The sequence below is a fragment of the Myotis brandtii genome, unplaced genomic scaffold (genome assembly GCF_000412655.1).
Source record: "Myotis brandtii unplaced genomic scaffold, ASM41265v1 scaffold1204, whole genome shotgun sequence".
NCBI classification, from domain to species: Eukaryota; Metazoa; Chordata; class Mammalia; order Chiroptera; family Vespertilionidae; genus Myotis; species Myotis brandtii.
In genome coordinates this window covers 183,992-197,115 of record NW_005354186.1, presented here as the reverse complement: position 1 = coordinate 197,115, position 13,124 = coordinate 183,992, and the positions used below count along the sequence as shown (strand labels likewise).

Genomic DNA, 13,124 nt, shown 5'->3' with positions numbered 1-13,124 from the left:
TGGCACCCAGTTCTCTCAGCCCTGCTGGGTTGGCAGGTGTGTGGTAAGGCCGGGCCTGCCCCCAGGCAGGCCTGGCCGCTTGATGTGCCTGCCTCCGGAGACCCCTAGTCCTCTCAGCCCTCCAGCTGCCCAGGGTCAGCCCAAGACACAGGCAAGCCTCGGATGGCGGCTGCCCAGCTGCCCAGGGCTGCCTGAGGCTCAGGTAACAAGGGCCGGCCGAGGCTTGTGCTGCCGCCAGTGGCAGCAGCAGAGGTGTGATGGGGCGTCGCCTTCCCCTGATCACCGGGTCACCTCCCGCCCCTGAGGGCTCCCAGACTGTGAGAGGGGGCAGGCCGGGCTGAGGGACCCCCCCTCCAGTGCATGAATTTTCATGCACGGGGCCTCTAGTCTATATATATGTGTCTATCTATCCACACACTAGAGGCCTGATGCACGAAATTCGTGCAAGATTAGGCCTTACCCCAGTTGCCGGCACTGGTTTCCCTCTGGCACCTGGGACCCGGGCTTCCCTCCGGCATATTAAAACGTGCATTCCAATAATTAAAATCAATTTAACAACAACAGTCTAATTAAACTACGTTTTACAGCCTGTAGGACACCTTCTACCAGCTTGTTTTTTGTTTTTGTTTTTTTAAAATATGTTTTTACTGATTTTTAGAGAGAGAGGAAGGGAGAGGGAGAAACATCAATGGGCTGCCTTCCTCAGGCACCCGACCAGGTATCCAGCCTGCAACCTGGTCATGTGCCTTTACTGGGAATTGAACTGGTGACCTTTTGGCGCTCAGGACAATGCTCAACCAACTGAGCCACACCAGCCAGGGCTGGACCAGCTTGGTTTTTACTCTAAATTTAATTGTCCTTCCACCCAGCTTCTTCCTTCACCAACATGCAAGTTCTTTTCCTTCCCTGTCAGCCAGACAGGCAGATGGGATAGGTAGGTGCTGCTTTGTTGTCAGTAGTTCTCTGATAACCTGATCTAACCTCCTTGCATCTTACAAGATTAAACAGCTAATAAAAGTAAATAAGAAGGCAGTGCTTGTGGAATGTACAGTGCTTATTGGCGGTGTGTGCCTCATTACAATTCGCCTGCTTGTTACTCCTATGCAATCGTTTCTTTTGAACGCAGTGGATTTTTATCTTGTTTTTCTGTCTTCTTCAATTTCAACTTATCGAATTTCTCAATCTCAGCCATATCGTGTTTTTCAGACATGGTTGCCTAAGGAGATGTAGCAAGGAAAGAGAAAGCAAAAATGGAATTTGAGGGACCACCTTCACATTTAGTGTATGAAATGACAAAGAAACCTCAAATTAGGTTCTGTTTTACTAAGTCATTTTTGTGATTGTATTTTTTGTTAACATACATAATTTTTTTTCACTAACGACTTCCCTTATTTTTAAAGTCTAAAGTTAATGCAGCTATCTTTAAGCTGAAAGTGTGAAGTTTTGAAGTGTATATTTAATGAAAGTGTATTCGTTTGTACTGCAACTAATTTTTCGATAACTACTTCTGCTAAACCAGGAGAGGGGACTCAGGAATGTAAAAAACTACTAATGTCAATTCTCATTGGAAAACTTTTGAAAATTTAGTTCAGAAAAGAAATAGGATAAATAGAAAAGATTTGGTGATTCTGTCTTTGCGTATAATTGACTATATTTTGATTATTATAAATTTGATATCTGTACACCAGAGTTTCAGGTTTGATCTGTGACTGTACAAATAAGTGGAACAGCCAATGGATGTTTCTCTCTCACAAATCAATGCATAAATAAGTGGAACAACAAATAGATGTGTCTCTCTCAAATCAGTAAATAAGAATTTAAAAAAAAATCCTACTTCTTTATACCCCATTTTTACCATCCCTCTTCTAGTTTTGTCTTTAACCATCTGAACTCTGATTTTATTTTTAATTTTAATTTTTCATATGAAGGTTCTGTGTGTTTTTTTCATCAGAATATGAGTTAACATTTAGGTTTTGTTGTTGGCTCTAAAATGAATTCATAAAGCTGTGTTTGCTTATTCATTCAGCAGCCTTTTGCTGAGGGCTTATATGGATGCAGGAAATAGAATTATTTTCTATTGTGCCCTGAAGGGAGAGGAGGAGACATAGACAGCTTCAGTACAGTAGTCCCTCCTTATCCGTGGATTTGCTTTCCTGCAGTTAATCAGAGTTCAAAAATACTAAATGGAAAATTGCAGAAATAAATAATTCATCAGTTTGAAATTGTGCATCATTCTGAGTAGAATGATGAAATCTCAAGCCATCCCACTCCATCCTGCCTGGTACGTGAATTATCTCTTTGATCAGCATATCCATGCTATAAATGCTCCATGCCCGTTAGTCACTTAGTAGCCACCTCCATTATCAGATCAACTGTCGTGTTACTGCAGTGCTTGTGTTCAAGTAACCCTTATTTTACTTAATAATAACCCCAAAGTGTAAGAAGTAATGATGCTGGCAATTCGGATATGACAGAGAGAAGCTGTAAAGTGCATCCTTTAAGTGAAAAGGTGAGTATAGTACAATAAGATATTTTGAGAGATGGACCACACACATAACTTTTATTACAGAATATTGTCATAATCTATTTCATTATTAGTTACTGGAGGCCCAGTACACGAAATTCACACACTCGGGGGCAGGGGGGAGGGATCCCTTAGCCCGGATTGCGAGAGGGCACAGGCCAGGCCAAGGGCCCCCACCCGTGCATGATCAGGGCCAGAGAGGTATGCGGGAGGTTGGTCAGCTGGGAAGGGACTGCGGGAGGGCTCCAGGGTGTGTCCATCCCATCTCGCTCAATCCTGATCAGCCGGACCCCAGCAGCAAGCTCACCTACTGGTTGGAGCGTCTGCCCCCTGGAGGTCAGTGCATGTCATAGCGACTGGTTGACCGGTCGACTGTCTGCCCCCTGGTGGTCAGTGCACATCATAGCGAGCGGTTGAGCTGCCTTAACATATCATTAGCATATTATGCTTCCATTGGTTGAACGGACGACCAGACACTTAGCATATTAGACTTTTATTATATAGGACTAGAGGCCTGGTGCACAAATTCGTGTACAGGTGGGGTCCCTTGGGGTGGCCTGCAGGGATCGGCCCCAGCTTGCGCCCCGCCTTGGCCTGGTACTGCCTGCTCACCTGCTCCACCATCCCGCTGCAGTCCAGCTCTCGTTGGGGCCCATCAGGGCCGGCAGCGCCTCCACTGCCACCCACTGGTAGTCAGCGCACATCATAGCGAGCAGTCGAACTACCGGTCGAATGACTGCCCGAGGGGACAGTTTGGCTTTTATTATATTAGGCTTTTATTAGGCACCCCGCTGTGGCCTGGCGCTGCCCCCTCACCTGCTCCACCATCCTGCCTTCGAGGCGATTGATTGGGGTTGGGCCCCCGCCCAGCTCCCACACCTGAGAGCCAGGCAATGGCCCCATCCCCTGCTGCCACTGCTGGTCGTCGGCGGGGCGATCGGGCCCCCGCTCGCACCCACCTTGGCCTGGTACTGCCTGCTCACCTGCTGGCCAGCCTGGATGAGGGGATGATGGCTGTTTGCAGCTGGTCACACCCCCTTCAGGGTGGGGGTCCCCACTGGGGTGCCTGGCCAGCCTGGATGAGGGGATGATGGCTGTTTGCAGCTGGTCACACCCCCTTCAGGGTGGGGGTCCCCACTGGGGTGCCTGGCCAGCCTGGATGAGGGGATGATGGCTGTTTGCAGCTGGTCACACACCCTTCAGGGTGGGGGTCCCCACTGGGGTGCCTGGCCAGCCTGGATGAGGGGATGATGGCTGTTTGCAGCTGGTCACACACCCTTCAGGGTGGGGGTCCCCACTGGGGTGCCTGGCCAGCCTGGATGAGGGGATGATGGCTGTTTGCAGCTGGTCACACACCCTTCAGGGTGGGGGTCCCCACTGGGGTGCCTGGCCAGCCTGGATGAGGGGATGATGGCTGTTTGCAGCTGGTCACACACCCTTCAGGGTGGGGGTCCCCACTGGGGTGCCTGGCCAGCCTGGATGAGGGGATGATGGCTGTTTGCAGCTGGTCACACACCCTTCAGGGTGGGGGTCCCCACTGGGGTGCCTGGCCAGCCTGGATGAGGGGATGATGGCTGTTTGCAGCTGGTCACACACCCTTCAGGGTGGGGGTCCCCACTGGGGTGCCTGGCCAGCCTGGATGAGGGGATGATGGCTGTTTGCAGCTGGTCACACACCCTTCAGGGTGGGGGTCCCCACTGGGGTGCCTGGCCAGCCTGGATGAGGGGATGATGGCTGTTTGCAGCTGGTCACACACCCTTCAGGGTGGGGGTCCCCACTGGGGTGCCTGGCCAGTCTGGGTGAGGGGCTGAGGGCTGCTTTCAGGCTGGCGGTTGTTGACTGAAGCTTCCAACCGCTCCTTTTTTTTCTCTTTTTTTTTATTTTATTCTGGGCCAGCTTTAGCTCTGGCTCTAGCTCTGAGGCTTCGTATCTGGTTTGTTTGCCATTCTATAATCGAAACAATGTATAACTTCAGCTCTGAGATCCCGGCAGGTTGAAAGCTGGTTTCTAGGGTTTTGTTTAGCTTCTTATTTACAACATAGTACATAGTTGCTTAGATTTGCAACTCAGTGGCCGGCAAGTGAGGCGGGGAACGTTGGAGTCTGCAGTCACTGAAGCAAGGAAGCCTCATGTTCGCTTCCAGCTGCCTGGCTGCCGGCCGCCATCTTGGCTGACAGTTAATTTGCATAAGGATATGCTGATTAGCCAATGGGAAGGGTAGCGGTCGTACGCCAATTACCATGTTTCTCTTTTATTAGTGTAGATGATTGTTGTTAATCTCTTACTGTGCCTAACTTATAAATTAAAGTTTATCATAGGTATGTACACATAGGAAAAAACATAGTATATATTGTGTTTGATACTACCTGAAGTTTCAGGTATCCACTGGGGTCTTGGAATATATCCCCAGCAAATAAGGGGGGACTAGTGTATAGTAATTGCTAGTATGCAGGCAGATACTTAGTATTGTGGGAGCATAGAGGAAGAGATAGTTGTGCTCTGAACATTTCTGCTGCCGGATGCAGTCAGTTTTGAGTTAATACAGTGTTACAGTGTAATTATTTGCCCCTTTTGCATTTTTCTTACTTTCTTTTAAAAAAATTATTGATTTCAGAGAGGAAGGGAGAGGGAGAGAGAGACAGAAGTATCAATGATGAGAGAGAATATCAGTGGATAGAGCATCGGCCTGCGGACTGAAGGGTCCCAGGTTCAGTTCTGGTCAAGGGCACATGCCCTGGTTGTAGGCTCAGTCCCTAGTGGGGGGCATGCAGGAGGCAGCTGATCAGTAATTCTCTCATCATTGATACTTCCGTCTCTCTCTCCCTCTCCCTTCCTCTCTGAAATCAATAAAAATATACTTTAAAAAATTATTAGAATCAGAATTATTCTATACTTTGTATATTAAAATCTAAATATTCAAGCTTCCATAAAATGTAAATTTGGATATTACAGTTACATTACACTTTTTCTACCAAATGAAACATTTTCCTGAACCTAGAATGTATGGTTCTCCATATAGAATTTGCAGAACCTAGAATATCTCCGTTGATGATCGAAAGTAGTACATTTTCCTTGACCATTTATGCTTAGCAATTCTTTGGCTGCTACATTTTCCTTGACCATTTGTGCTTAGTAATTCTTTGGCTGCTATATTTTCCTTGACCATTTATGCTTAGTAATTCTTTGGCTGCTACATATGAATATAGAGAATGGCTCTGAGAATTGGTCCATTTCTGCTACTACTCTGTAATAGTCATAAAGTGGTTTCATTTAATATCAGCCATTGTAAAGAATGATAAAGTATACTGCTGCATAGTTTATGGAAATTATTTTTTTATTTCATTAAGGGAAAATTTAATTGTATAACACCGTGGTCGGCAAACTGCGGCTCGCGAGCCACATGCGGCTCGTTGGCCCCTTGAGTGTGGCTCTTCCTAAGCCTTAGGAGTTCCCTAATTAAGTTAATAACAATGTACCTATCTATGTAGTTTAAGTTTAAAAAATTTCGCTCTCAAAAGAAATTTCAATCGTTGTACTGTTGATATTTGGCTCTGTTGACTAATGAGTTTGCCGACCACTGGTATAACATACTGATGAATTTAATCATTGAAAAAACCTGTTGCAGCCCTAGCTGGTTTGGCTCAGTGGAGAGAGCGTCAGCCTGTGGACTGAAGGATCCTGGGCTCGATTCCGGTCAAGGGCACGTATCTCGGTTGCAGGCTCGATCCCCAGCCCTGGTCAGGGTGCATGTGGGCAGCAAGCAATTGATGTGTCTCTCTCACATTGATGTTTCTCTCTGTCTCTCTCTCTCCTTTCCATTCTCTCTAAAAATCAATGGAAAAATATCCTTGGGTGAGGATTAAGAACAACAAAAAAAACCTCACTACAGCTGATATCTGTTATTAAATTTGGAATGCTTTATAGAAATAGCTCTCTGAATTTGCTTGTCAAAATAGCTCACAGTTTTCTGATAGCAACAATAGTTATGCCAAATTATTCTATTTCTAGATTTTTTTTTGTCAGAACATTGACTGTCGTGATCTAAGGAGTCTCAGATTATGAGCTTCTGTTAATGTAGATAAAATATTATGTAGTATGTGCGTGTGATAAATCACTCATGGAGTAAAAAATAGTTTTTACCTTTTGTCCTAAAGGTAATTCTGTAAGTGGCAAGGAATATTGGTACAAGGGACAATAATTTTAAAATCTTTTATCCGTTTACCTTCTCCCACTTCATTCTCTGAAATCCTACTATTCTTCAAAGCTCAAATGCTTGCCTCTGTTTAACTTCCTTCTCATCCTAGTTGGAAGCCATCGCTTTCTTTCCTGGACTATTAAAGCTTCTCATTTGATATCACACATCTGTCTTTGGCTCTAACTGGGCTACTCTCTTTGAGAGGAAATAGTGGCTTATCTTCTTTTTGTAATTCCCGTGGGAATCTAAGCACAGTATTTTCACATATAGCAGATGTTCCTTTTATGTTTGTTGAATGCCTGCAGTAAGGTAGAAATTTATATTTTACCATTTCCCACTTTTTAAAAAATATATTTTATTGATTTTTTACAGAGAGGAAGGGAGAGGGATAGAGAGTTAGAAACATCGATGAGAGAGAAACATCGATCAGCTGCCTCCTGCACACCCCCTACTGGGGATGTGCCCGCAACCAAGGTACATGCTCTTGACCGGAATCGAACCTGGGACCCTTCAGTCTGCAGGCCGATGCTCTGTCCACTGGGCCAAACAGGCTACGGCACCATTTCCCACTTTTTAATAACTTTTTCATTTGACTTAGTACAATGATGGTAATAATAGTATATTAATACGAAGGTTTATTATCATCTTAGAGTGAATCATATTGTGGTCTTTAAATCCTCACTCGACAGTTATTTATATTTTCAAGAGTAACATTTAATACTTTTAAACTCACGTCAGTGCTGCTGAGGTGAGTAATTTCATGAGTTTTTAATGGTATCTGTGCAAGGTTGCTGCTTTGCCCTGAAACTGCAGAAGTCCTCATGCTGAGGGGTTGACTGGGTGCTTCCCATTCAGTCCAGCCATGCATTCCTTAGTTGGGTCTGAGTGCTCTGTTTTACTGTCAGTAAGTTCCCTTAATTGCATTTTTTAACTTTTTGAGATTGTGAGTAAGTTTGATTGTATTTTAAATCTTCAGCTTCCTTTTAGGTAAGTAAAGTGTATTCTGATTTTCAGAAAGATGTGTTTACTCCAAGAGGATTGTCAAATGTCCAGTTGTACAGAAATCACAGGCACGATTAATCAAATATTATACTAGTACTAGCAATTACTTTTTTAAAAAAATATATTTTATTGATTTTTTACAGAGAGGAAGGGAGAGGGATAGAGAGTTAGAAACATCGATGAGAGAGAAACATCGATCAGCTGCCTCCTGCACACTCCCTACTGGGGATGTGCCCGCAGCCAAGGTACATGCCCTTGACTGGAATCAAACCTGGGACCCTTGAGTCCGCAGGCTGACGCTCTATCCATTGAGCCAAACCGGTTGGGGCTAGCAATTACTTTTAAGTGAAAAACAAAGTACTCTCATTCCCATCTTGAATTTCTTTGAATCTATTTTAACTCTTTACAACGTACTTCTTCTGAGTTCAGAGTAGTTTATTGATATCTGCTATTCTTATAAAATCTTTATGAAGTAGGTAGGGAACTTTCATTACTTAGGGATAAAGAGGTTTTCCTATCTTACTCTGTGTTACTTACCTGGGTCACATAACATTGCAGCTAGAAACAGTAGCCAAATCTCCTGGTCTCAGAATCTTAACCTTAATTTGTACTTCAGAAGGATTTTCAAAACTGGTTTGAATGTAGTTGATGTAGTATAGTAATTTTTCAAAGGAAAAAATACTATTGGGCCTAATAAGTGGTTTCTTCAGTACCATTCCTCTTGAATTAGCAAGGGGTCATTGGGTGTGGTATGGGTCATGAGTCTGGCAGCAGACTCTCAGGCCAGCCAGTGTACACCTTAAAAGGTCAAAATTCAAGGAACCATAGAAGTATACTCATTCTGACCAATAAAATATCTTGACAACATCCAGTGACATATAAGGGTAGGATCTGCTATTTTCTGGATGTACTAATGATGTCATTTCTATTATAAAATGTGAAGTCAGCACAAGGGTTTTGTGAGTAGAAATGTCAATAAACCTTGGCTCATTTCAGTGTCTAGTGCTAGAAAGACAGGTGCCTAGGCAAATGGTCTCTGCCCTCAGTAGTCCAGTAAGTTGACTTCAAATTGTGGTTTCTCACTTTGGTGAAACGGAGAAGGCCTAACACAAATGTGAAGGGTGAGAAAATTTCTTTTAAAGGCTTTTCATGAAAATCACATTCATTAAATAAATACACTTACATGTGAAATGTTTTGTAGGGCTTCTTTTGGCATGAAAAAATGAAAAACTGTTTCGGAAGGCGTCTAATGTCCTCTGGGAATATAAGTGATGATTTCATTACCTAATCAAGAAAGTGAAAATGAAGGGCTGTGCAAATTGATGCTGCGCATGTAATTACAGAGGCATTGCATCTGAGCCCATCCTGTGTTCTCATTGGCATCTGTGTTCAGGGCCAAGATAGCAGACATGCTCTCAGGGGCATAGGGTTTGATGCTTGTGTAGGCAGTGAAATGGTTGAATGGTGACAATTGCTTAAAACTGGATTTAACAAAAGTGTGAGCCCTTTCTTTGGATTTGCTAATTTGAGATTTGGAAAAGAAGTAAATTGTTTTATGGAGCCAAACAGATTTATTTTGTTTCGGGGGTAAAAATAGTAATGAAAATATCCTTTTGCAGTTTTTATGATTCAGTTTGTTCTGAAGCAGACCCTAGGCTCACAATCTGTCAAAATATTGTATAGGAGCCCTAGCCAGTTTGGCTCAGTGGATAGAGTGTCAGCCTACGGACCTAAGGGTCCTGGGTTCGATTCCAGTCAAGGGCATGTACCTAGGTTGCAGGCTTCTCCCCAGATGTGGTCAGGGCACATACAGAAGGCAACCAATTGATGTGTTTCTCTCACATTGATATTTCTCTCTGTCTTTCCCTGCCCCTTTCCACTCTCTAAAAATCAATGGAAAAAATATCCTCCGGTGAGAATTAAAAAAAAAAAAAAAGTTGTATAAGAAACATCTGTATTTGAGATTCTGTGATTAACTGAAATGTGAAAAATACAGCCAAACTCAAGGAATTGGTTTTTCTGGATTCTTTGGTGAATTTCAGGGCTGAGTAGATGTTAAAAATATGAGAAAAATCAATAAATTTGGGAAGATAGCCAATGGGAGATAAAAAATGATAACTTGAGGGGAAAGAATAAGAGGGAATATAGGAAGTAATTTTTTTTTCCAGTAGAAAAGGGCAGCTTTTTTTTTTTTTTTTTTTTTTTGGCCAGGAAAAAATTCAAATTTTTGTTTTATATTTTACATGACTATACTTTTTGGATAGAAGTTAGGGCTGGAAATGGAAAGGCCTTCCCTCTAGCAGTTAAGTGTGGGGAAAAACAGCTCACCCATAGTGGGGCAGATGGGGCTAACTACCTAGGATCCTTTATCTAATACAGTGGTTCTCAACCTTCCTAATGCCTCGACCCTTTAATACAGTTCCTCATGTTGTGGTGACCCCCAATTTCATTGTTACAAATTGAACATAATTAAAGCATAATGATTAATCACAAACACAATATGTAATTATATATGTGTTTTCCGATGGTCTTAGGCGACCCCTGTGAAAGGGTCGTTCGACCCCCAAAGGGGTCGCGACCCACAGGTTGAGAACCGCTGATCTAATACAACTTACAGTTTACCTATGACAGTATTTCTTAACTTTGGGGGAATGGAGGGAATTGCTGGTGTCCTTTCTTCACCACTACCTCCTCCTCCCCCAACTGGGAGGATTTAGACTGCTCCACTACTTCCAGTTAGCCAATTGTTCATCATCATCAAGATTCTAGCACCACTTTCTAAGACACATTGCAGTATCATGAGCTAATTTGGTAGATAAATTGTCTTGGAAGCAATTTCATTAGTTTTATGTTTTCATTTTTCTTGAATGTGCTCATTCTTCCAGGTTTTTTTAAAATATATTTTTTTATTGATTTCAGAGAGGAAGGGAGAGGGAGAGAGAGAAGTATCAATCATGAGAGAGAATCACTGATTGGCTATTTCCTGCATGCCCCCTACTGGGGATTGCAACCTGGGCATGTGCCCTTGATGGGAATCAAACCTGGAACCCTTCAGTTTTCAAGCTGATGCTTTATCCATTGAGCCAAATGGGCTAGGGCGGTGTGTATGTTTTTAAAAAAATATATTTTTATTGATTTCAGAGAGGAAGAGAGAGGGGGAGAGAGAGACATCAATGATGAGAGAAAATAATTGATTGGCTGCCTCCTGCATGCTTTCTACTGAGGATCAAGCCCACAACCCTGGCATGTGCCCTGACTGGGAGTTGAACCCTGACCTCCTGGTTCATAGCTCTACGCTCAACCACTGGGACACACTGGCCGAGCTCTGTGTGTATGTTTTTAACATGTTGTTCTCTTTCTAGAAAATTTAGGGAATACAGATGATAGCACAAAGAAGAAAATTTAAAATCACCCATAATAATTTTTAAAATTAATTACCTCTACTAGAGGTAACTTGATCATGGCGTGTTTTAGTAAACTTTAGAGAAGTGCATTACGTATTCAGCTTGGTGAATTTTTCACAAACTGAACCCATCTGTGTAACCATTACCCAATCAGGAAACAACTTTACCAGCACCCCCAGGAGCTTCCCAGTAGTTACCAAAAGTAACCCACTACCCTCACTTGCAACAGCTTAAATTAATTTTGCCTAATTTTGAATTTGACATAAGCATGGTCATGTAGTATGTACTCTTCTAATTTTACTTGCTCAATATTATGTTGAGACTTATCTGTGTGTTTACCTGTGGCTCCTTGTTGTATGTGCCCTTGACCGGAATCAAACCCGGAACCCTTCAGTTTTCAGGCTGATGCTTTATCCATTGAGCCACTGAGCATTCCATTGTGAATGTGCCACATTTATGTGTTCTATTGTTGAGGGGCATTTGTATTATTTCCAGTTTTTTACTTTCTGGATCTGTTATGATGTTTTCTAGTATAAATATTGCTGTGTATTTGGTATTTTAGCTAGTTAGACCTATTCTTGTACTATTTATTATCTTCTTAAGTGAATTGTCTTGTGTAAAAGCTAGAAAAACTGTTATATCTAAAATCACATCCTCAGAATATTCTCTTTTTTAAATATATTTTTGACTTCATAGAGAAAGGGAGAGAGAGACAGCAACATCAATGATGAGAGAGACTCATTGATCGACTGCTTCCTGCATGCCCCCTACTGGGGATCAAGCCCGCAACCCAGGCATATGCCCTTGATTGGAATCGAACCTGCGACCCTTCAGTCCACAGGCCAGTGCTCTATCCACTGAGCCAAACCAGCTAGGACAGAATATTCTTTTAAAAAAATATTTTTATTGATTTCAAAGGAAAAGGGAGAGATAGAAACATCAATGATGAGAATCATTGATTGGCTGCCTCCTGCACGCTCCCTACTGGGGATTGAGCCTGCAACCTGGGCATGTGCCCTTGGCCGAAATCAAACCCGGGACCCTTCAGTCCGCAAGCAGAGGCTCTATTCACTGAGCCAAACCGGCTAGGGCCTCAGAATATTCTTATTACTCTTTGTAGCACCACAGTTAGTTTTTCCTTCTGAGTGTGAGATCTTAAATTATGTTACTGGCTAAGGGAGGCTAATTGTTATTCCTTTTGCTATCTTCCAGTCAGATCCTTGAGTCAGGGGAATTGTTAGAGAACCTGTTTTCTGGCTTTACTAGTGTAGTTGTACCTATCATAGTTTTCAGTGGAGAGTAAAAAATACAACCAGAAGCCTTAAGGGATTGTTAGTTATTTGGGATGGGCTTGGTGCTTGAGCTGTGCCTATCAAATTAAGGTGGCTCACAACTAGTGTATGAAAGTGCTAGAGAACACATTTCATAGTGAGGGTCTCAAACAAATCCTGAACAACTTGGGTGCACATGCCTACGTTATTTCAGAGCTGCTAGCAGTGTATACTGATGTTTGTTTCTTTCCCACGATAGCTGTCGAGTGGAATGTCATGGCCAGTTCCTCGGACAGTGAAGATGACAGTTTCATGGCGGTGGACCAAGAAGAAACTGTGCTAGAAGGGACAATGGAGCAAGATGAGGAGGCCCAACCAATATTGGAGGTTGAGGAGACTAGACATAATAGGTCCATGTCTGAGCTGCCTGAAGAGGTTTTGGAATACATCCTATCCTTTCTTTCACCATACCAAGAACACAAAACTGCAGCCCTTGTCTGCAAACAATGGTATCGACTTATCAAAGGTACTGGGGGACAGTGGGACGTGGAAAGGTTATTTATTTATTTAAAATGTGTTTGAATGAATTATTTTTAAACTCTAAATTTTATTTTCTCCTTTTTTTTTCTTTTTTTTTTTTTTTAACTGATTGGAGAGAGGGAGAAAGGGGGAGAGAGAGAGAAAAAAAAATGTGAGGGAGAAACATCAATCCCCCCCCCCCCCCCCCC

General features: G+C 43.0%; 2 protein-coding genes across 4 annotated transcripts in view; one reads left to right on the top strand and one right to left on the bottom strand.

The window, feature by feature from the left end:
* Nucleotides 1-1,096: 1,096 nt before the first annotated feature.
* On the bottom strand, nt 1,097-1,238 carry LOC102256342 (thymosin beta-4-like). Its single transcript, XM_014532853.1, has one exon. It carries the CDS (start codon nt 1,208-1,210, stop codon nt 1,100-1,102), a length of 111 nt encoding a protein of 36 aa, XP_014388339.1. The 5' UTR covers nt 1,211-1,238; the 3' UTR covers nt 1,097-1,099.
* Nucleotides 1,239-2,434: 1,196 nt separating this feature from the next.
* The window catches only part of FBXO42 (F-box protein 42), a 70,911-nt gene continuing 60,221 nt past the window's right edge, over nt 2,435-13,124 (top strand). Inside the window, exons 1-2 of one of the 3 annotated variants that reach the window (XM_005858720.2) lie at nt 2,435-2,509; nt 12,656-12,922. In XM_005858720.2, coding sequence (XP_005858782.1) covers nt 12,673-12,922 — 250 coding nt within the window. In that variant the 5' untranslated portion in view covers nt 2,435-2,509; nt 12,656-12,672. Of the gene's footprint in view, nt 2,510-12,655; nt 12,923-13,124 lie in introns of those variants that run through there. The other 2 variants (XM_014532828.1, XM_014532834.1) reach the window with 2 other exon arrangements.

Excerpts from the sequence above, each read along its gene's own strand:
- LOC102256342 (XM_014532853.1), bottom strand. The coding sequence starts at position 1,210 with ATGTCTGAAAAACACGATATGGCTGAGATTGAGAAATTCGATAAGTTG.